This window comes from Oncorhynchus keta, chromosome 28 (genome assembly GCF_023373465.1).
Source record: "Oncorhynchus keta strain PuntledgeMale-10-30-2019 chromosome 28, Oket_V2, whole genome shotgun sequence".
NCBI lineage: Eukaryota > Metazoa > Chordata > Actinopteri > Salmoniformes > Salmonidae > Oncorhynchus > Oncorhynchus keta.
The window spans coordinates 6,749,177-6,772,499 of record NC_068448.1 but is presented as its reverse complement, the minus strand read 5'-3'; the positions used below and the strand labels follow the sequence as shown (position 1 = coordinate 6,772,499).

Below are 23,323 nucleotides of genomic sequence, written 5' to 3'. Positions count from 1 at the left end.
CTGGTGTGGATCAGAAAACCAGTCAGTATCTGGTGTGGATCAGAAAACCAGTCAGTATCTGGTGTGGATCAGAACACCAGTCAGTATCTGCCACCATTTGCGTAATGCAGCGCGACATATCTCCTTCACATAGAGTTGATCAGGCTGTTGATTGTGGCCTGTGGAATGTGGGAAGTAACTGGATATTGGCAGGAACTGGACCGCGCTGTCGTACACTAATATCCAGAGCATCCCAAACATGCTCAATGGGTGACATGTCTGGTGAGTATGTAGAACATGGAAAAACTGGTAAGTTTTCAGCTTCCAGGAATGTTGTACATATCCTTGCGACATGGGCTAGTGTATTATCATGGTTTAAAAATGAGGTGATGGCGGCAGTTGAATGGCACAACAGTGGGCCTCAAGATCTTGTCAGGATATCTTTGTGCATTCAAATTGCCATCGATAAAATGCAATTGTGTTGGTTATCCCTAGCTTATGCCTGCCCATACCATAACCCCACTGCCATCATGGTGGGGCACTCTATCCACAACGTTGACGTCAACAAACCTCTCGCCCACACGATGCAATGCCAGCTGTCTGCCATCTGCCTGGTACATTTGTTGAAACTGGGATTCATCCGTGAGGAGCACACTTCTCCAGCGTTGCCAGTGGTCATCGAAGGTGAGCATTCGCCCACTGAAGTCGGTTGCGACGCTGAACTGCAGTCAGGTCAAGACCCTGATGAGAGCGACGAGCATGCAGATGAGCTTCCCTGAGACTGTCTGACAGTTTTTGCAGAAATTCTTGGGTTGTGCAAACCAACAGTTTCATCAGCTATCCGGGCGGCTGGTCTCAGACGATCCCGCAGGTGAAGAAGCCACATGTGGAGGTCCTGGGCTGGCGTGGTTACACGTGGTCTGCGGTTGTGAGGCCGGTGGACAAATTCTCTAAAACGACATTGGAGGCGGCTTATGGTAGACAAATCAACATTCAATTTTCTGGCAAAAGTTTTGGTGGACATTCCTGCAGTCAGCATACCAATTGCATGCTCGCTCAAAACTTGATATTTGTGCCGTTATGTTGTGGGACAAAACTGCCCACTTTAGTGGTGTTTTATAGTCCCCAGCACAAGGTGCACCTGTGTAATGATATAAGCTTAATAATAAGCTTCTTGATAAGCCACACCTGTCAGGTAGGTGGATTATCTTGGCAAAGGAGAAATGCTCACTAACAGGGATGTAAACAAATTTGTGCACATTTTTTAGAGAAACAGCTTTTTCTTATAGAACATTTCTGGGCTCTTTTATTTCAGCTCATGAAACATGGGACCAAAACTTGTTGCGTTTAAATTTTTGTTCATTGTAATATGCCCCACTGTCGTAGTTTATAGATACGTCAATGACTTATTTTCCTGTCTGTTGTAATAAATGTTTACTATATAAAAAGAATACATCCCATTTGTTGTTGTATTTGAATTCAAACACGGAATATTGAGCTAAAGTGTTGGTCTGCTTCCCCCTCTTCCCAGCTTCACGAGAGCAGTTACGATGCAGGCAAGGCCCTACAGCGCCTGGTCAAGAAGCCTGTTCCCAAACTCATAGAGAAGTGCTGGTCAGAAGACGAAGTGGTAAGACGCTCTTTTTATTATATTATTTGACAACATTTCACCTTTTAACTTCCAGAGAGGACGTGTTAACTCCCGAGCTGGGTTCAAATAGTGTTTATTTTTTATTTTCAAGCTGCGCCTTAATTGAGCTTGCCTGACTCAATGTACACAAAACAGTTGAATGGACCGTATTGTAACAGTGGCTTTATTCTGGGTTACTGTGGTTGTCTTCAGATGGTACTGTTGAGATGGATAGTCAGAGTGGGCTGTGTAGCTGCTCGTTGGGCCCTCATTGGATTTGGGTTCTATCCCCTCATCATATTCTATCCCCTCCTCATCGTATTCTATCCCCTCCTCATCGTATTCTATCCCCTCCTCATCGTATTCTATCCCCTCCTCATCGTATTCTATCCCCTCCTCATCGTATTCTATCCCCTCCTCATCGTGTTCCATCCCCTCCTCGTCGTGTTCCATCCCCTCATCATATTCTATCCCCTCCTCATCGTATTCTATCCCCTCCTCATCGTATTCTATCCCCTCCTCATCGTATTCTATCCCCTCCTCATCGTATTCTATCCCCTCCTCGTCGTGTTCTATCCCCTCCTCGTCGTGTTCCATCCCCTCCTCATCGTATTCTATCCCCTCCTCATCGTATTCTATCCCCTCCTCGTCGTATTCCATCCCCTCATCATATTCTATCCCCTCCTCATCGTATTCTATCCCCTCCTCATCGTATTCTATCCCCTCCTCATCGTATTCTATCCCCTCCTCATCGTATTCTATCCCCTCCTCATCGTATTCTATCCCCTCCTCATCGTATTCTATCCCCTCCTCATCATATTCTATCCCCTCCTCATCGTATTCTATCCCCTCCTCATCGTATTCTATCCCCTCCTCATCATATTCTATCCCCTCCTCATCGTATTCTATCCCCTCCTCATCGTATTCTATCCCCTCCTCATCGTGTTCCATCCCCTCCTCGTCGTGTTCCATCCCCTCCTCGTCGTATTCCATCCCCTCCTCATCGTATTCTATCCCCTCCTCATCGTATTCCATCCCCTCCTCGTCGTGTTCCATCCCCTCCTCGTCGTGTTCCATCCCCTCCTCATCGTGTTCCATCCCCTCCTCGTCGTGTTCCATCCCCTCCTCGTCGTGTTCCATCCCCTCCTCGTCGTGTTCCATCCCCTCCTCGTCGTGTTCCATCCCCTCCTCGTCGTGTTCCATCCCCTCCTCGTCGTATTCCATCCCCTCCTCGTCGTATTCTATCCCCTCCTCGTCGTGTTCCATCCCCTCCTCGTCGTATTCCATCCCCTCCTCGTATTCCATCCCCTCGTCGTATTCCATCTCCTCGTCGTATTCCATCCCCTCCTCGTCGTATTCCATCCCCTCCTCGTCGTATTCCATCCCCTCCTCGTCGTATTCTATCCCCTCCTCGTCGTATTCCATCCCCTCCTCATCGTATTCCATCCCCTCCTCATCGTATTCCAGCCCCTCCTCATCGTATTCTATCCCCTCCTCGTCGTATTCCATCCCCTCCTCGTCGTATTCCATCCCCTCCTCGTCGTATTCTATCCCCTCCTCGTCGTATTCCATCCCCTCCTCATTGTATTCCATCCCCTCCTCATCGTATTCTAGCCCCTCCTCATCGTACTCTAGCCCCTCCTCGTCGTATTCTAGCACCTCCTCAGCGTATTCTAGCCCCTCGTCGTATTCTATCCCCTCCTCGTCTTATTCTATCCCCTCCATGTCTTGAGAGCAGCTGCATCCTGTTTATTGCCTGTGGAAAAAATCTTCAGCTTGGAAGGTGTGTGTGTGTGTGTGTGTGTGTGTGTGTGTGTGTGTGTGTGTGTGTGTGTGTGTGTGTGTGTGTGTGTGTGTGTGTGTGTGTGTGTGTGTGTGTGTGTGTGTGTGTATGGAGGAAGAGGGAAAATATTGAGGGCCTGTGTTGCTGTCCTCCATTTGAATTTAGATTCACATTTCAGGCAGCTGTGGCTAGGAGGTATTAAATTATGTCAGGCAGCTGTGGCTAGGAGGTATTAAAATATGTCAATTAACTCAAGTTTGTGTCGGTCCTGTCCTGGACTAGTTAAACCTATTAGTTTGTCTCGGTCCTGTCCTGGACTAGTTAAACCTATTAGTTTGTCTCGGTCCTGTCCTGGACTAGTTAAACCTATTAGTTTGTCTCGGTCCTGTCCTGGACTAGTTAAACCTATTAGTTTGTCTCGGTCCTGTCCTGGACTAGTTAAACCTATTCGTGTACTATTATTACAATTCCTAGTTGTGTCTCGTGGTCTCCTGTACATTTTTATATCCCTGCTTTTCATTATACTCAGTAAAACCAGACTCTTTATTACGTAAATCCAGTAGGTCTGACCGCAATTAGTTGACGGGTCGATTGTTTTGTCGAAAGGCTGTTGTTGGTTGACCAAGATTTGGAAGTCTATATAAAAGCCTGGAGATGTGTCTTTCCTGAGCTCACTGGCCTGGGAAACTCTGATACAATGTTACAAGTTCGTACTTGCTTCAGGCCTGACCCAAGTTAATAGTTGATACAATGTTTCAGGTTACTTGCAGACGGTCCATGTGTAGCCAATGTGATTTATAGGATATGTCGTATATAGGATATTTATCAGGATATTTTCTACCTGTAGGCTGCAATGTTTTTATTTGTTGGCTTTATGTAAGCTATTTTTACATAGTTGGCAATAGAAGTTACATTTTAGGTTTGTATAATTTCCATTTTGGATGTGGATAGAATTTAGATGAACCACATGCCAATGATTTTGAGATACAAAGATGTTATTATGAATTCATTTAAACTGTTACTCGAAAATGTGCCTATGAACCATAACTGGCACGCAGATTGGTAGAAATGGTAAGATACGTTAGCATTCCACATGAAAGGTAGCCGACTCCTCGTGTAGCCAATTTCCGGCAACTTCAGGACAGTAACGGCAGAATCCGCCAACGAGTGGGAGGAGGATGATCAGGTTAAGTTTTATTTTCTTCTGGTTGTCTTGATCTCTGGATCCCTCTTGAGTTATGTGTCTTATTTCATCAAACAGTGTGCTTAAAGCATCAGACAGGCTAAATGTGTATATTTGAGTTAATTAGAACACATAGGGGTGTATGTTTTACATTTTTGACCAAGAACAAATGACTTTTGGTTGACCAAGATTTTTGGGGGGTCGGGGACAGCCCTAACATCCAGATGCACGTTGTCCACCAATCATTCGGGCTCAGATCTGACGGAAGTGAATCATTCGGGCTCAGATCTCACTGTTTATCAACAGCCACCATCGAAGCAGCCACGTAAACATTCATTCAAACAGCACTTTCGTGCGTTTTGCCAGTAGCTCTTCGTTCACTTCAAGCCTATCAAGTCCCGAGATGAGGCTGGTGTAACCGAAGTGAAATGGCTAGCTAGTTAGCGAGCGCTAATAGCGTTACAATCGTCACTTGCTCTGAGCCTTCTAGTAGTTGTTCCCCTTGCTCTGCATGGGTAACGCTGCTTCGATGGTGGGCTGTTGTCGCTGTGTTGCTGGTTCAAGCCCAGGGAGGAGAGAGGAGAGGGACGGAAGCTATACTGTTACACTGGCAATACTAAAGTGCCTATAAGAACATCCAATAGTCAAAGGTTAATGAAATGCAAATGGTATAGAGGGAAATAGTGCTATAATTCCTGTAATAACTACAACCTAAAACTTCTTACCTGGGAATATTGAAGTCTCATGTTACAAGGAACCACCAGCTTTCATATGTTCTCATGTTCTGAGCAAGGAACTTAGCTTTCTTACATGGCACATATTGCACTTTTACTTTCTTCTCCAACACTTTGTTTTTGCATTATTTAAACCAAATTGAACACGTTTCATTATTTACTTGAGGCTAAATTGATTTTATTGATGTATTATATTAAGTTAAAATAAGTGTTCATTTAGTATTGTTGTAATCGTCATTATTACAAATACATTTTTAAAAATCGTCCGATTTAATCGGCATCGGCTTTTTTGGTCCTCCAATAATCGGTATCGGCGTTGAAATATTATAATCGGTCGACCTCTAGCTCAGATCTGACGGAAGTGAATCATCAACATAATGGTTCAGTCTGATCTGAATAAACCATAAAGTACACAGACAGATGAATGCCCACGGCATCTGAACCACGGCAGCTAATCGTAACAGATTAAGTCACTCGTCCTTCAGTAGGACTAGACCAGCTATGAATTCTCTTATTATTTATGCATGCTAGCTGAAGGCAGGCTAGTCGACCTGACACGGCCGCGTTGAGATAATCAGAGAAATGAATATGTGTGTAGGGGGTTCAGGGGCTGTTCTCACCCCACACGCCAGACCACTCCACAGGCCAATCACAGGCCACTTATCAACAGGCACACTCTGCAGATAGCAGCCAGCAGCCACATATCATTATGTGGTTGTAAGCCCTCCCCATTGTGTACATAGCTCAGCCAGTCACCTAGCCACCCAGCATCAGTCAGCCAACCAGTCATTCACCCACCCATCATCAGTCAGCCAACCAGTCATTCACCCACCCATCATCAGTCAGCCAACTAGTCATTCACCCACCCATTATCAGTCAGCCAACTAGTCATTCACCCACCCATCATCAGTCAGCCAACCAGTCATTCACCCACCCATCATCAGTCAGCCAACCAGTCATTCACCCACCCATCATCAGTCAGCCAACCAGTCATTCACCCACCCATAGTCAGTCAGCCAACCAGTCATTCACCCACCCATCATCAGTCAGCCAACCAGTCATTCACCCACCCATCATCAGTCAGTACTTGGCCATTCAAGGACACTCCCTGCTCTGCTTCCTCTCTCCCTCCCTTCCTTCCCTCCCTTCCTCTCTCCCTCCCTCCCTTCCTTCCCTCCCTTCCTCTCTCTCTCCCTCCCTTCCCTCCCTCCCAGCCCAGTGAAGTGATGATGTGATTTCCATTTGGTCCTTTGCAGCCCCACACACAGCCTTGAGGGACAGGTGTAAATGTACCCCTGACCTTGATGCTCAGACACACACACACACGCTCAGACACACACACACACGCTCAGACACACACACACACACTCAGACACACAGAGAGCCACACTGACACCGTCCCCATCTGCCCCGCTGCCCCCCCCTTTATAAATAATTATTCTCCTCCTTCTCCCCCCCCCTCCTCCTCATCCTCTCCCCTCCTCCTCCTCCCCTACACCTCCTCTCCCCTACTCCTCCTCCTTCTCCCCTACTCCTTCCTCCTCCCCTATACCTCCTCTCCCCTACTCCTCCTCCTCCTCCCCTACTCCTCTTCCTCTCCTCCTCCCCTATACCTCCTCTCCCCTACTCCTCCTCCTCCTCCCCTACTCCTCTTCCTCTCCTCCTCCCCTATACCTCCTCTCCCCTACTCCTTCCTCCTCCCCTACTCCTCCCCTCCTCCCCTACTCCTCTTCCTCTCCTCCTCCCCTACTCCTCTTCCTCTCCTCCTCCCCTATCCCTCCTCTCCCCCCCTCCTCCTCCTCCCCCCCTACTCCTCTTCCTCTCCTCCTCCCCTATACCTCCTCTCCCCTACTCCTTCCTCCTCCCCTACTCCTCTTCCTCTCCTCCTCCCCTACTCCTCTTCCTCTCCTCCTCCCCTACTCCTCCTCTCCCCTCTCCTCCCCCTACTCCTCTTCCTCTCCCCTTCTCCTCCCTTACTCCTCCTTCTCTTCTCCTCCCCCTACTCCTTCTCCTCCCCCTACTCCTCTTCCTCTCCCCTTCTCCTCCCTTACTCCTCCTTCTCATCCTCTCCCCTCCTCCTCTCACCCCCCAGGACCAGCCTAATTTTTTTCTTGCTTCCTACTTTTCTTCCTTTTGAGATGTGAATAAAGGTGACAGTTGGGGGCCGTGGAGATGACAGAATCAGGCTGTCTGCAGGATCACTGGACTCCTCCCCCTCTCTCTTTCTCCTCCCTCTCTCTCGCCCCTCCTCTCTCTTACTCTCCACCTTTCTGTCGGTCTTCCCACTCTCTTTCCCTGCTTCTTGAAATAGTCACATACATTCTCCCTACAATAAGCTGAAATAGTCACATACATTCTCCCTACAATAAGCTGAAATAGTCACATACATTCTCCCTACAATAAGCTGAAATAGTCACATACATTCTCCCTACAATAAGCTGAAATAGTCACATACATTCTCCCTACAATAAGCTGAAATAGTCACATACATTCTCCCTACAATAAGCTGAAATAGTCACATACATTCTCCCTACAATAAGCTGAAATAGTCACATACATTCTCCCTACAATAAGCTGAAATAGTCACATACATTCTCCCTACAATAAGCTGAAATAGTCACATACATTCTCCCTACAATAAGCTGAAATAGTCACATACATTCTCCCTACAATAAGCTGAAATAGTCACATACATTCTCCCTACAATAAGCTGAAATAGTCACATACATTCTCCCTACAATAAGCTGAAATAGTCACATACATTCTCCCTACAATAAGCTGAAATAGTCACATACATTCTCCCTACAATAAGCTGAAATAGTCACATACATTCTCCCTACAATAAGCTGAAATAGTCACATACATTCTCCCTACAATAAGCTGAAATAGTCACATACATTCTCCCTACAATAAGCTGAAATAGTCACATACATTCTCCCTACAATAAGCTGAAATAGTCACATACATTCTCCCTACAATAAGCTGAAATAGTCACATACATTCTCCCTACAATAAGCTGAAATAGTCACATACATTCTCCCTACAATAAGCTGAAATAGTCACATACATTCTCCCTACAATAAGCTGAAATAGTCACATACATTCCCCCTACAATAAGCTGAAATAGTCACATACATTCTCCCTACAATAAGCTGAAATAGTCACATACATTCTCCCTACAATAAGCTGAAATAGTCACATACATTCTCCCTACAATAAGCTGAAATAGTCACATACATTCTCCCTACAATAAGCTGAAATAGTCACATACATTCTCCCTACAATAAGCTGAAATAGTCACATACATTCTCCCTACAATAAGCTGAAATAGTCACATACATTCTCCCTACAATAAGCTGAAATAGTCACATACATTCTCCCTACAATAAGCTGAAATAGTCACATACATTCTCCCTACAATAAGCTGAAATAGTCACATACATTCTCCCTACAATAAGCTGAAATAGTCACATACATTCTCCCTACAATAAGCTGAAATAGTCACATACATTCTCCCTACAATAAGCTGAAATAGTCACATACATTCTCCCTACAATAAGCTGAAATAGTCACATACATTCTCCCTACAATAAGCTGAAATAGTCACATACATTCTCCCTACAATAAGCTGAAATAGTCACATACATTCTCCCTACAATAAGCTGAAATAGTCACATACAGTGAAGTCAGAAAGTATTCAGACCCCTTGACTTTTCCCACATTTTGTTCACGTTAAAGCCTTATTCTAAAATGGATTAAATACAAAATAATCCTCAGGAAACTACACACAATACCCCATAATGACATCACAATACCCCATAATGACATCACAATACCCCATAATGACATCACAATACCCCATAATGACATCACAATACCCCATAATGACATCACAATACCCCATAATGACATCACAATACCCCATAATGACATCACAATACCCCATAATGACATCACAATACCCCATAATGACATCACAATACTCCATAATGGCAAGGTGAAAACAGGTTTTTAGAAATGCCTTATTTACACAAGTATTCAGACCCTTTAATATGAGACTCGAAATTGAGCTCAGGGTGCATCCTGTTTCCATTGATCATCTTTGAGATGTTTCTACAACTTGATTGGAGTCCACCTGTGGTAAATTCAATTGATTGGACATGATTTATTTGATTGGGCATGATCTATATAAGGTCCCACGGTTGACAGTGCATGTCAGAGCAAAAACCAAGCCAAAGGAATTGTCCGTAGACAGGATTGTGTCGGGACACAGATCTGGGGAAGGTTACAAAAATGTTTTGTAGCGTTGAAGGTCCCCAAGGACACAGTGGCCCCCATCATTCATAAATGGAAGATGTTTGGAACCACCAAGACTCGTCCTAGAGCTGGCCGCTCGGCCAAACTGAGCAATCAAGGGAGAAGGGCCTTGGTCGGGGAGGTGACCAAGAAGCTGATGGTCACTCTGACAGAGCTCCAGAGTTCCTCTGTGGAGATGGTTGTCCTTCTGGAAGGTTCTCCCATCTCTGCAGCACTCCACCAATCAGGCCTTTATGGTAGAGTGGCCCGATGGAAGCTACTCCTCAGTAAAAGTCACATGACAGCCCACTCAGAGTTTGCTAAAAGACTCTCAGACCATGAGAAACAAGATTCTCTGGTCTGATGAAACCAAGATTGAACTCTTTGGCCTGGATGCCAAGCGCCACGTCTGGAGGAAACCTGGCACCATCCCTACGGTGAAGCATAGCTGGCAGAGCTTGAGAGGATATGCAGAGAAGAATTGGAGAAACTCCCCAAATACAAGTATGCCAAGCTTGTAGCGTCATACCCAAGAAGACTCGAGGCTGTAATCGCTGCCAAAGTTGCTACAAAGTCCTGACTAGAGGGTCTGAATACTTATGTAAATGTGATATTTAAAAAATAATAATAATAATAATAATTAGTTTGAGTAACAAAAATATCCTAAACCTGTTTTAGCTTTTTCATTATGGGGTACTGTGTGTAGATTGAGGGGGGGAACAATTGAAACAATTTTATAATCAGTCTGTAACGACCTACCCCCCCCACATCCCCCAACCATTCATCTGACCTACCCCCCACATCCCCCAACCATTCATCTGACCTACCCCCCCCACATCCCTCAACCATTCATCTGACCTACCCCCCCCCCACATCCCCCAACCATTCATCTGACCTACCCCCCACATCCCCCAACCATTCATCTTACCTACCCCCCCCCCCCTCCCCACATCCCCCAACCATTCATCTGACCTACCCCCCACATCCCCCAACCATTCATCTGACCTACCCCCCACATCCCCCAACCATTCATCTGAACCCCCCCCTCCCCCCCCACACATCCGTGAGGGGAGGGGGTGTGAAGAGGAGAGGTGAGGAGGACAGAGGAGGTGAGGAGAACAGAGGAGGTGAGGAGGACAGGGGAGGTGAGGAGGACAGAGGAGGTGAGGAGGACAGAGGAGGTGAGGAGGACAGAGGAGGTGAGGAGGACAGAGGAGGTGGTGAGGACAGAGGAGGTGAGGAGGACAGAGGAGGTGAGGAGGACAGAGGAGGTGAGGAGGACAGAGGAGGTGAGGAGGACAGAGGAGGTGGTGAGGACAGAGGAGGTGAGGAGGACAGAGGAGGTGAGGAGGACAGAGGAGGTGGTGGAGGACAGAGGAGGTGGTGAGGACAGAGGAGGTGGTGAGGACAGAGGAGGTGAGGAGGACAGAGGAGGTGAGGAGGACAGAGGAGGTGGGAGGACAGAGGAGGTGAGGAGGACAGAGGAGGTGAGGTGGACAGGACAGAGGAGGTGGGGAGGACAGAGGAGGTGAGGAGGACAGAGGAGGTGAGGAGGACAGAGGAGGTGAGGAGGACAGAGGAGGTGAGGTGGACAGGACAGAGGAGGTGAGGTGGACAGGACATAGGAGGTGGTGAGGACAGAGGAGGTGAGGAGGACAGAGGAGGTGAGGTGGACAGGACAGAGGAGGTGGTGAGGACATAGGAGGTGAGGAGGACAGAGGAGGTGAGGAGGACAGAGGAGGTGAAGATGGAAGCCTGCTACGAGAACAGCCATCTAGTGGTGGGATCACAGTCTAGCGAACTAACCAGCCAGACAGACACACATGGTTAACACTTGTTGGCCACAGAGTTTGGGAAGTGTTTTCGAACGGCCTTTCTGACTGTTCACTCAGGAAGGGTGTGAATGTCCCAACACCTTTTTGTTTCAATAGACAGAGCAGTGTGAGAGAAACATTCACGTACTCAACTCGTAGTAGGTCGAAATGTTGTGACATGAAAATATCACCTTTCAACGAATTCAGCGTAAATGTGTTGAGTAGCGGCGTTTGTTTGTTTGTAGTTGAACAACGGCTGTTCTAACGTGTAGCACGTTAATTAAACATGTTACTGGGCCCAATGCGTCTAATTTGAACTGAAATGTGACGATTGTAAGCAAAGTCGAAAACGGGGTCGAAAGTTGAACTGAGGTTTGAGGTTGTTGTTCTAACGTTGTCGGGTCACAATGGAGAGGATGTGGGTTGTCCTGCATCTGTCACTGTGGTTTTCACACACACACACACACACACACACACACACACACACACACACACACACACACACACACACACACACACACACACACACACACACACACACACACACACACACACACACACACACACACACACACACACACACACACACACACACACACACACACACACAGACACACACACACACACACACACACACACACAGACACACAGACACACAGACACACAGACACACACACACACAGACACACACACACACAGACACACACACACACAGACACACACACACACAGACACACACACACACACACACACACACACACACACACACACACACACACACACACACACACACACACACACACACACACACACACACACACACACACACACACACACACACACACACACACACACACACACACACACACACACACACACACACACACACACACACACAGACACACACACACAGACACACACACACACACACACACACACACACACACACACACACACACTAACCACTAGACTACCTGCCGCCCCTACACTAACCACTAGGCTACCCTGCCGCCTCTACACTCTAACCACTAGACTACCTGCCGCCCCTACACTAACCACTAGGTTACCCTGCCGCCTCTACACTCTAACCACTAGACTACCTGCCGCCCCTACACTAACCACTAGGTTACCCTGCCGCCTCTACACTCTAAACGCTAGGCTACCCTGCCGCCTCTACACTCTAACCGCTAGGCTACCCTGCCGCCTCTACACTCTAACCACTAGACTACCTGCCGCCCCTACACTCTAACCACTAGACTACCTGCCGCCCCTACACTCTAACCACTAGACTACCTGCCGCCTCTACACTCTAACCACTAGACTACCTGCCGCCCCTACACTCTAACCACTAGGCTACCCTGCCGCCTCTACACTCTAACCACTAGGCTACCCTGCCGCCTCTACACTCTAACCACTAGGTTACCCTGCCGCCTCTACACTCTAACCACTAGACTACCTGCCGCCCCTACACTAACCACTAGGCTACCCTGCCGCCTCTACACTCTAACCACTAGACTACCTGCCGCCCCTACACTAACCACTAGGCTACCCTGCCGCCTCTACACTCTAACCACTAGACTACCTGCCACCCCTACACTAACCACTAGGTTACCCTGCCACCTCTACACTCTAACCACTAGACTACCTGCCGCCCCTACACTAACCACTAGGTTACCCTGCCGCCTCTACACTCTAACCACTAGACTACCTGCCGCCCCTACACTCTAACCACTAGGCTACCCTGCCGCCTCTACACTCTAACCACTAGGCTACCCTGCCGCCTCTACACTCTAACCACTAGGTTACCCTGCCGCCTCTACACTCTAACCACTAGACTACCTGCCGCCCCTACACTAACCACTAGGCTACCCTGCCGCCTCTACACTCTAACCACTAGACTACCTGCCGCCCCTACACTAACCACTAGGCTACCCTGCCGCCTCTACACTCTAACCACTAGACTACCTGCCACCCCTACACTAACCACTAGGTTACCCTGCCACCTCTACACTCTAACCACTAGACTACCTGCCGCCCCTACACTAACCACTAGGTTACCCTGCCGCCTCTACACTCTAACCACTAGGCTACCCTGCCGCCTCTACACTCTAACCACTAGGCTACCCTGCCGCCTCTACACTCTAACCACTAGGCTACCTACCTCCTCTACACTCTAACCACTAGGCTACCCTGCCGCCTCAACACTCTAACCACTAGGCTACGCTGCCGCCTCTACACTCTAACCACTAGGCTACCCTGCCGCCTCTACACTCTAACCACTAGGCTACCCTGCCGCCTCTACACTCTAACCACTAGGCTACCTACCTCCTCTACACTCTAACCACTAGGCTACCTACCTCCTCTACACTCTAACCACTAGGCTACCTACCTCCTCTACACTCTAACCACTAGGCTCCCTGCCGCCTCTACACTCTAACCAATAGGCTCCCTGCCAGCTCTACACTCTAACCACTAGGCTACCCTGCCGCCTCTACACTCTAACCACTAGGCCACCCTGTCGCCTCTACACTCTAACCACTAGGCTCCCTGCCAGCTCTACACTCTAACCACTAGGCTACCCTGCCGCCTCTACACTCTAACCACTAGGCTACCCTGTCGCCTCTACACTCTAACCACCCGGCTCCCTGCCGTCTCTACACTCTAACCACTAGGTTCCCTGCCGCCTCTACACTCTAACCACTAGGCGACCTACCTCCTCTACACTCTAACCACTAGGCTAGCCTGCCGCCCCGTTTCATACTGATAAAACTGTTGCAGCTAAACCTTTCTAACTTCACCACATGTTCTATTTTTGTGGTAAATCAAATTAAAATAAAATACCATTTAAGATGAATTATTGAAGTCTGTGTTAGCGTGCCGTAGCCTAATGATAATCGTAATATGCATCTCTGTAATCATCCCAAATGGCACCTTTGTTCCCTATGAAGTGCCCTACTGTTGACCAGAGCCCTGTGGGCTCTAATCGAAGGTAGTAGAGTGACATTTTGGGACACATCTTGACCACGTTTTACAGCTTCTAACAATCAGCCCTGAAGCAGGAAGTACATTACAGGAAGTACATTACAATAACGTTTACAGCTTTTTGCTCTTCACCACCTCTAACATCCTGTAGGAGAGAAACAGGTACTATTAGACATAGCAGAGAGAAACAGGTACTATTAGACACAGCAGAGAGAAACAGGTATTATTAGACACAGCAGAGAGGAAACAGGTACTATTAGACACAGCAGAGAGAAACAGGTATTATTAGACACAGCAGAGAGGAAACAGGTACTATTAGACACAGCAGAGAGAAACAGGTACTATTAGACACAGCAGAGAAACAGGTACTATTAGACACAGCAGAGAGAAACAGGTACTATTAGACACAGCAGAGAGAAACAGGTATTATTAGACACAGCAGAGAGGAAACAGGTACTATTAGACACAGCAGAGAGGAAACAGGTATTATTAGACACAGCAGAGAGAAACAGGTACTACTAGACACAGCAGAGAGAAACAGGTATTATTAGACACAGCAGAGAGGAAACAGGTACTATTAGACACAGCAGAGAGGAAACGGGTATTATTAGACACAGCAGAGAGAAACAGGTACTACTAGACACAGCAGAGAGGAAACAGGTATTAGACACAGCAGAGAAACAGGTACTATTAGACACAGCAGAGAGAAACAGGTACTATTAGACACAGCAGAGAGAAACAGGTACTACTAGACACAGCAGAGAGAAACAGGTATTATTAGACACAGCAGAGAGGAAACGGGTACTATTAGACACAGCAGAGAGGAAACAGGTATTATTAGACACAGCAGAGAGAAACAGGTACTACTAGACACAGCAGAGAGGAAACAGGTATTAGACACAGCAGAGAAACAGGTACTATTAGACACAGCAGAGAGAAACAGGTACTATTAGACACAGCAGAGAGGAAACAGGTACTATTAGACACAGCAGAGAGAAACAGGTACTACTAGACACAGCAGAGAGGAAACAGGTATTAGACACAGCAGAGAAACAGGTACTATTACACACAGCAGAGAGAAACAGGTACTATTAGACACAGCAGAGAGAAACAGGTATTATTAGACACAGCAGAGAGGAAACAGGTATTATTAGACACAGCAGAGAGAAACAGGTACTACTAGACACAGCAGAGAGGAAACAGGTATTAGACACAGCAGAGAAACAGGTACTATTAGACACAGCAGAGAGAAACAGGTACTATTAGACACAGCAGAGAGAAACAGGTACTATTAGACACAGCAGAGAGAAACAGGTACTATTAGACACAGCAGAGAGGAAACAGGTACTATTAGACACAGCAGAGAGGAAACAGGTACTATTAGACACAGCAGAGAGAAACAGGTATTATTAGACACAGCAGAGAAACAGGTACTATTAGACACAGCAGAAAGGAAACAGGTACTATTAGACACAGCAGAGAGAAACAGGTACTATTAGACACAGCAGAGAAACAGGTACTATTAGACACAGCAGAGAGAAACAGGTCCTATTAGACACAGCAGAGAGAAACAGGTACTATTAGACACAGCAGAGAAACAGGTACTATTAGACACAGCAGAGAGAAACAGGTCCTATTAGACACAGCAGAGAGGAAAGAGAGAGGGGGAAAGTGCCAGCCTCTCTGAAACACTCTGACAGAGAGAAACAGGTACTATTAGACACAGCCGAGAGGAAAGAGAGAGGGGGAAAGTGCCAGCCTCTCTGAAACACTCTGACAGAGAGAAGTCTGTTGTTTCAGCACACATAGTGACTGGTGATTTTGTACCTTGCCTTCATCCACCCTCCTTCCCCATTCCTTTTTTTCCTCCCTCCCTCTTCCTCTGCCCCTCCTCCCCCACTGTGTTGCCTAACAACAGTGGGCTGGCTGGAGCTATAGGGGCAGAGAAGAGAAGAGGGGGGAGGGAGGGAGGGAACACAGGCAGAGAGGGAGGGAGGGAGCCGTCAGAGAGGGAGGGAGGGAGAATTGAGAGGGAGGGAGCAGGCAGAGAGAGGGAGGGAGAAGAGGCAGGGAGGGAGCAGGCAGAGGGAGGGAGGGACGGAGCAGGCAGAGAGGGGGAGGGAGCAGGCAGAGAGAGGGAGGAGAGGGAGGGAGCAGGCAGAGAGGGGGAGGGAGCAGGCAGAGAGAGGGAGGAGAGGGAGGGAGCAGGCAGAGAAGGAGGGAGGGAGCAGGCAGAGGGAGGGAGGGACGGAGCAGAGAGAGGGAGGAGGGAGGGAGCAGGCAGAGAGGAGGGAGGGAGCAGGCAGAGAGGAGGGAGGGAGGGAGGGAGCAGGCAGAGAAGAGGGAGGGAGGGAGGGAGGGAGCAGGGAGAGAAGAGGGAGGGAGCAGGCAGAGAAGAGGGAAGAGGGAGGGAGTAGGTAGAGAAGAGGGAGGGAGGGAGCAGGCAGAGAAGAGGGAGGGAGGGAGGGAGCAGGCAGAAAAGAGGGAGGGAGGGAGTAGGTAGAGAAGAGGAAGGGAGGGAGGGAGGGAGGGACAAGGCAGAGAAGAGGGAGGGAGGGAGTAGGTAGAGAAGAGGGAGGGAGGGAGCAGGCAGAGAAGAGGGAGGGAGTAGGCAGAGAGAGGGAGGAGAGGGAGGGAGCAGTCAGAGAAGAGGGAGGGAGGGAGCAGTCAGAGAAGAGGGAGGGAGGGAGCAGTCAGAGAAGAGGGAGGGGAGGGAGCAGTCAGAGAAGAGGGAGGGAGTAGGCAGAGAGAGGGAGGAGAGGGGGGGAGCAGGCAGAGAAGAGGGAGGGAGGGAGCAGTCAGAGAAGAGGGAGGGAGTAGGCAGAGAGAGGGAGGAGAGGGAGGGAGCAGGCAGAGAAGAGGGAGGGAGGGAGCAGTCAGAGAAGAGGGAGGGAGGGAGCAGTCAGAGAAGAGGGAGGGAGTAGGCAGAGAGAGGGAGGAGAGGGGAGGGAGCAGGCAGAGAAGAGGGAGGGAGGGAGCAGTCAGAGAAGAGGGAGGGAGGGAGCAGTCAGAGAAGAGGGAGGGAGGGAGTAGGCAGAGAGAGGGAGGAGAGGGAGGGAGCAGGCAGAGAAGAGGGAGGGAGGGAGCAGGCAGAGAAGAGGGAGGAGGGGGAGGGAGGGGGAGGGAGCAGGCAGAGAAGAGGGAGGGAGGGAGCAGGAAGAGAAGAGGGAGAAGGCAGAGGGAGGGAGAGCGGGAGCAGAGACAGGCAGAGCAGAGAGATCGGTAAAGCAGATTGGTGTATGATTTATTTGCTGGTGCTGGAGAGGTAAGGAGAGAGGGAATGAAGGAGGGAGGGAGGGAGAGAGATAAAGGGAGAGAGAAGAGATCCCTGGCAGCAGCTGAAATTGAGCCTTAAACTGGAGCCGATATGTAGAGGGAGGGAGGGAGAAAGAGAGAAGGAAAGGAAGGAGTGGGGGGAGGGAGGATGAGAGGATTGTGTGCAGTACGTACAGTTCGGCCTCTGAACAGCTCAACCAACTAAGCAAAAGTATTCAGACCCCTTGACTTTTTCCACATTTTGTGACGTTACAGCCTTATTCTAATGTTGATTTATTTATTTTTTAAATGAAAAAATCTTATCAATCTACACACAATACCATATAACGAAACAGGTTTTTATAAATGAAAAACGCCACATTTACATAAATATTCAGACCTATTACTCAATGCTTTGTTGAAGCACAATTACAGCCTTGAGTCTTCTTTAGTATGACGCTACAAGCTTGGCACACCTGTATTTGGGGAGTTTCTCCCATTCTTCTCTGCAGATCCTCTCAAGCTCTGTCAGGTTGGATGGGGAGCATCGCTGCACAGCTATTTTCAGGTCGGGTTCAGATCCGGGCTCTGGCTGGGTCACTCAAGGACATTCAGAGACTTGTCCCGAAGCCACTCCTGCGTTGTCTTGGCTGTGTCCTGAGGGTCGTTATCCTTTTGGAAGGTGAACCTTCGCCCCACTGTGAGGTCCTGAGCGCTCTGGTGCAGGTTTTCTTCAAGGATCTCTGTACTTTGCTCCGTCATCTTTGCCTCGATCCTGACTAGTCTCCCAGTCCCTGATGCTGAAAAACATCCCCACAGCATGATGTTGCCACCACCATGCTTCACCGCAGGGATGGTGCCAGGTTTCCTCCAGGCATGAAGCTTGGCATTCAGACCACAGAGTTCAATCTTGGTTTCATCAGACCAGAAAATCTTGTTTCTCATGGTCTGAGAGTCTTTTAAGTGACTTTTGGCAAACTCCAAGTGGGTTGTCATGTGCCTTTTACTGAGAAGTAGCTTCCGTCTGGCCACTCTATCATAAAGGTCTGCTTGGTGGAGTGCTGCAGAGATGGTTGTCCTTCTGGAAGGTTCTCCCATCTCCACAGAAGAACTCTGGAGCTCTGTCAGAGTGACCATTAGTTTGTTGGTCACCTCCCTGACCAAGGCCCTTCTCCCCCGATTGCTCAGTTTGGCCGGGCGGCCAGCTCTAGGAAGGGTCTTGGTTGTTCCAAACTTATTCCATTTAAGAATGATGGAGGCCACTGTGTTCTTGGGGACCTTCAATGTTGCAGACATTTCTTGGTACCCTTCCCCAGATCTGTGCCTCGACACAATCCTGTCTCTGAGCTCTACGGACAATTCCTTCAACCTCATGACTTGGTTTTTGCTCTGACGTGCACTGTCAACTGTGAGACCTTATATAGACAGGTGTGTCCCTTTTCTAAATCATGTCCAATCAATTGAATTTACCACAGGTGGACTCCAATCAAGTTGTAGAAACATCTCAAGGATGATCAATGGAAACCGGATGTAGGGGTTAGGGGTCAGGTGTCAGAACAGAGACTGGAGGTGCGTGACAATTGTTAATCGTTGTTACGTCATCGATGGAGTAGCTCTTTACTGATGCTGCTTATTAACCATTAACCTCTTAAATGTTAATCGTACTTTCGTTATAATTTAATTGTTCGATCAAGGTAATTCTCTTATAAATCAACTTATGTTTCATCAAATGGCTTCACCTCAGTGCCATCTGACAGCCCCGCTTCTCTGCTTTAATTCAGTTGGACACAAATGACTGGGGTATCGGGTTACATTTCCATTGGCTGCTCGGCAGTCCCGCCGTAATGCTCATTCGCTGATCGGACTGTCCGTTAATTTGTGGCGGGAACGGGGCTGCATAACGCTGTTGAACTATAAAGCTGACTGCCGCGATTTATATCCAATTGAATTTTTTTTTTTTTTTTTTACGACCGCAATTTAAAGATGTAAAACAAAAACATACAAATCATAGTTAAATAATAAATACCAAAACAAGCGAATATTCTGAGCTTTCTAACAGAATAATGCATCAAATCAAATTGTATTTGTCACATGCGCCGAATACAACGTGTAGACCTTAAAGGGAAATGCCGAATACAATGTGTAGACATTAAAGGGAAATGCTGAATAGCACGTGTAGACCTTAAAGGGAAATGCTGAATACAACGTGTAGACCTGAAAGGGAAATGCTGAATACCACGTGTAGACATTAAAGGGAAATGCTGAATACCACGTGTAGACATTAAAGGGAAATGCTGAATACAACGTGTAGACCTTAAAGGGAAATGCTGAATACCACGTGTAGACATTAAAGGGAAATGCTGAATACAACGTGTAGACCTTAAAGGGAAATGCTGATTACCACGTGTAGACATTAAAGGGAAATGCTGAATACAACGTGTAGACCTTAAAGGGAAATGCTGAATACCACGTGTAGACATTAAAGGGAAATGCTGAATACAACGTGTAGACCTTAAAGGGAAATGCTGAATACAATGTGTAGACCTTAAAGGGAAATGCTGAATACAATGTGTAGACCTTAAAGGGAAATGCTGAATACAATGTGTAGACCTTAAAGGGAAATGCTGAATACAATGTGTAGACATTAAAGGGAAATGCTTATTTACAAGCCCTTAACCAACAATGCAGTTTTAAGAAAAATACCCAAAAAATGAAATAAATAAAAGTAACAAGTAATTAAATAGCAGCAGTAAAATAACAATAGCGAGGCCATATACAGGGGGGTACCGGAACAGAGTCCGTGTTAGTCGAGGTAATTGAGGTAATATGTACATGTAGGTAGCAGATTGACTTTACATATATACTAACAGAGAGAAGCAGCAGCGTGGAGGGGGGTTGTAAATAGTCTGGGTAGTCATTTGATTAACTGTTCGGGAGTCTTATGGCCTGCAGGTAGAAGCCTCTTGGACCTAGACTTGGGGCTCCGGTACCACTTACCTTGCGGTAGCAGAGAGAACAGGATATGACTTGGGTGGCTGGAGTCTTTGACAATTTCTAGGACCTTCCTCTGACACCGCCTGGTGTAGAGGTCCTGGATGGCAGGAAGCTTGGCCTCAGTGATGTACTGGGCCTTTCGCACTACCCTCTGTAGTGCCTTGCGGTCGGAGGCCGAACAGTTGCCATACCAGGGCAGTGATGCTCTCGATGGTGCAACTGTAGAACCTTTTGAGGATCTGAGGACCCATGCCAAATCTTTTCAGTCTCCTGAGGGGGAAAAGGTTTTGTTGTGTCCTCTTCACGACTGTCTTGGTGTGTTTGGACCATGTTAGTTTGTTGGCGATGTGGACGCCAAGGCACTTGAAGCTCTCAACTACTAGGTTCATCACATGTTTTATACAGTAGTCATCCACTTTTAAATACATCACGCTAAATGAATATCGCACACACTAACTGTGCTGTAGTCGTACTGTAGAGCCTCCTTTCCTCCTTCCTCAGTATGGTCAGTAGGCTTTATATGTACAGCTTAATACACACTGTTATAATAACATCTCAATTAGCTTGACTTCATAGTGAAATCTAAGCCCTGATTAGTCGATTCAACTGAAGAAGGTTAAATTACTAACCATGCACGGATTGTATGTAGAGAGGAGTGTGGAAGAGAGACCCCCCTCCTGTGTGTGAAGGTAGGATGAGGATGACCCAACACACAGGACAGGAATGTGCCTCTCTCTCACCAATTATAGCTGGCTCCATCTGCTGGCTAATCAACTACCTCACCTCCACACTCATCATGCCGGTCATCGAGCTGGCCGGACAGTCAGTCCCGTCCCAGATGCAGGTTATTACACACAGCATTATAACAGAGCATTCGGCTGTCTTTATCTACCCTGATAAGGAGTCAGTCTGTGGTATGTTAGCAGCTACAGGGGAAACAGCTCCATGCCTCTAAACTGATAAGGAGTCAGTCTGTGGTAGGTTAGCAGCTACAGGGGAAACAGCTCCATGCCTCTAAACTGATAAGGAGTCAGTCTGTGGTATGTTAGCAGCTACAGGGGAAACAGCTCCATGCCTCTAAACTGATAAGGAGTCAGTCTGTGGTATGTTAGCAGCTACAGGGGAAACAGCTCCATGCCTCTAAACTGATAAGGAGTCAGTCTGTGGTAGGTTAGCAGCTACAGGGGAAACAGCTCCATGCCTCTAAACTGATAAGGAGTCAGTCTGTGGTAGGTTAGCAGCTACAGGGGAAACAGCTCCATGCCTCTAAACTGATAAGGAGTCAGTCTGTGGTAGGTTAGCAGCTACAGGGGAAACGGCTCCATGCCTCTACCCACTGTGACACGAAGAGAGCCACGCCCTTTACCCACTGTGACACGGAGAGAGCCACGCCCTTTTCCCACTGTGACATGGAGAGAGCCACGCCCTTTACCCACTGTGACACGGAGAGAGCCACGCCCTTTACCCACTGTGACACGGAGAGAGCCACGCCCTTTTCCCACTGTGACACGGAGAGATCCACGCCCTTTACCCACTGTGACACGGAGAGAGCCACGCCCTTTACCCACTGTGACACGGAGAGAGCCACGCCCTTTACCCACTGTGACACGGAGAGAGCCACGCCCTCTACCCACTGTGACACGGAGAGAGCCACGCCCTCTACCCACTGTGACACGGAGGGAGCCACGCCCTTTACCCACTGTGACACGGAGAGAGCCACGCCCTTTACCCACTGCGACACAGAGAGCCACGCCCTTTACCCACTGCGACACGGAGAGAGCCACGCCCTTTACCCACTGCGACACAGAGAGACACGCCCTCTACCCACTGTGACACGGAGAGAGCCACGCCCTCTACCCACTGTGACACAGAGAGCCACGCCCTTTAACCACTGTGACACGGAGAGAGCCACGCCCTTTACCCACTGCTACACGGAGAGAGCCACGCCCTTTACCCACTGTGACACGGAGAGAGCCACGCCCTTTACCCACTTGGACACGGAGAGAGCCACGCCCTCTACCCACTGTGATACGAAGAGAGCCACGCCCTTTACCCACTGTGACACGGAGAGAGCCACACCCTCTACCCACTGTGACACGAAGAGAGCCACGCCCTTTACCCACTGTGACACGGAGAGAGCCACGCCCTTTACCCACTGTGACACGGAGAGAGCCACGCCCTTTACCCACTGTGACACGGAGAGAGCCACGCCCTCTACCCACTGTGACACGGAGAGAGCCACGCCCTTTACCCACTGTGACACGGAGAGAGCCACGCCCTTTACCCACTGTGACACGGAGAGAGCCACGCCCTCTACCCACTGTGACACGGAGAGAGCCACGCCCTTTACCCACTGTGACACGGAGAGAGCCACGCCCTTTACCCACTGTGACACGGAGAGAGCCACGCCCTCTACCCACTGTGACACGGAGAGAGCCACGCCCTCTACCCACTGCGACACGGAGAGAGCCACGCCCTTTACCCACTGCGACACGGAGAGAGCCACGCCCTTTACCCACTGTGACACGGAGAGAGCCACGCCCTATACCCACTGTGACACGGAGAGAGCCACGCCCTCTACCCACTGTGACACGGAGAGAGCCACGCCCTCTACCCACTGTGACACGGAGAGAGCCACGCCCTCTACCCACTGTGACACGGAGAGAGCCACGC

General features: G+C 48.5%; 1 protein-coding gene and 2 long non-coding RNA genes across 18 annotated transcripts in view; 2 read left to right on the top strand and 1 right to left on the bottom strand.

Annotated features, from left to right (window-relative positions):
• The window catches only part of LOC118377891 (arginine-glutamic acid dipeptide repeats protein-like), a 670,308-nt gene that overhangs the window by 288,601 nt on the left and 358,384 nt on the right, over nucleotides 1-23,323 (top strand). For all 8 annotated transcript variants that reach the window (XM_052484576.1, XM_052484574.1, XM_052484575.1 and 5 more), the window contains one exon: nucleotides 1,511-1,609. In XM_052484576.1, coding sequence (XP_052340536.1) covers nucleotides 1,511-1,609 — 99 coding nt within the window. The remainder of the gene's footprint in view (nucleotides 1-1,510; nucleotides 1,610-23,323) is intronic.
• On the top strand, nucleotides 11,198-16,260 carry LOC127913138 (uncharacterized). Of its 9 annotated transcripts, none has more exons than XR_008084839.1 (5): nucleotides 11,198-14,739; nucleotides 14,825-14,972; nucleotides 15,575-15,604; nucleotides 15,658-15,715; nucleotides 15,891-16,260. It is a non-coding gene; the product is annotated as an uncharacterized LOC127913138 (long non-coding RNA). The 9 variants fall into 9 exon arrangements; XR_008084840.1 differs by lacking the exon at nucleotides 15,575-15,604 and adding an exon at nucleotides 15,404-15,433; XR_008084845.1 differs by lacking the exon at nucleotides 15,575-15,604 and adding an exon at nucleotides 15,404-15,433 and having other exon boundaries at nucleotides 15,629-15,715.
• Nucleotides 19,807-21,200, bottom strand: LOC127913135 (uncharacterized). The gene is made up of 3 exons (XR_008084828.1): nucleotides 20,069-21,200; nucleotides 19,904-20,035; nucleotides 19,807-19,870 (listed from the first exon to the last, which is right to left on the bottom strand). It is a non-coding gene; the product is annotated as an uncharacterized LOC127913135 (long non-coding RNA).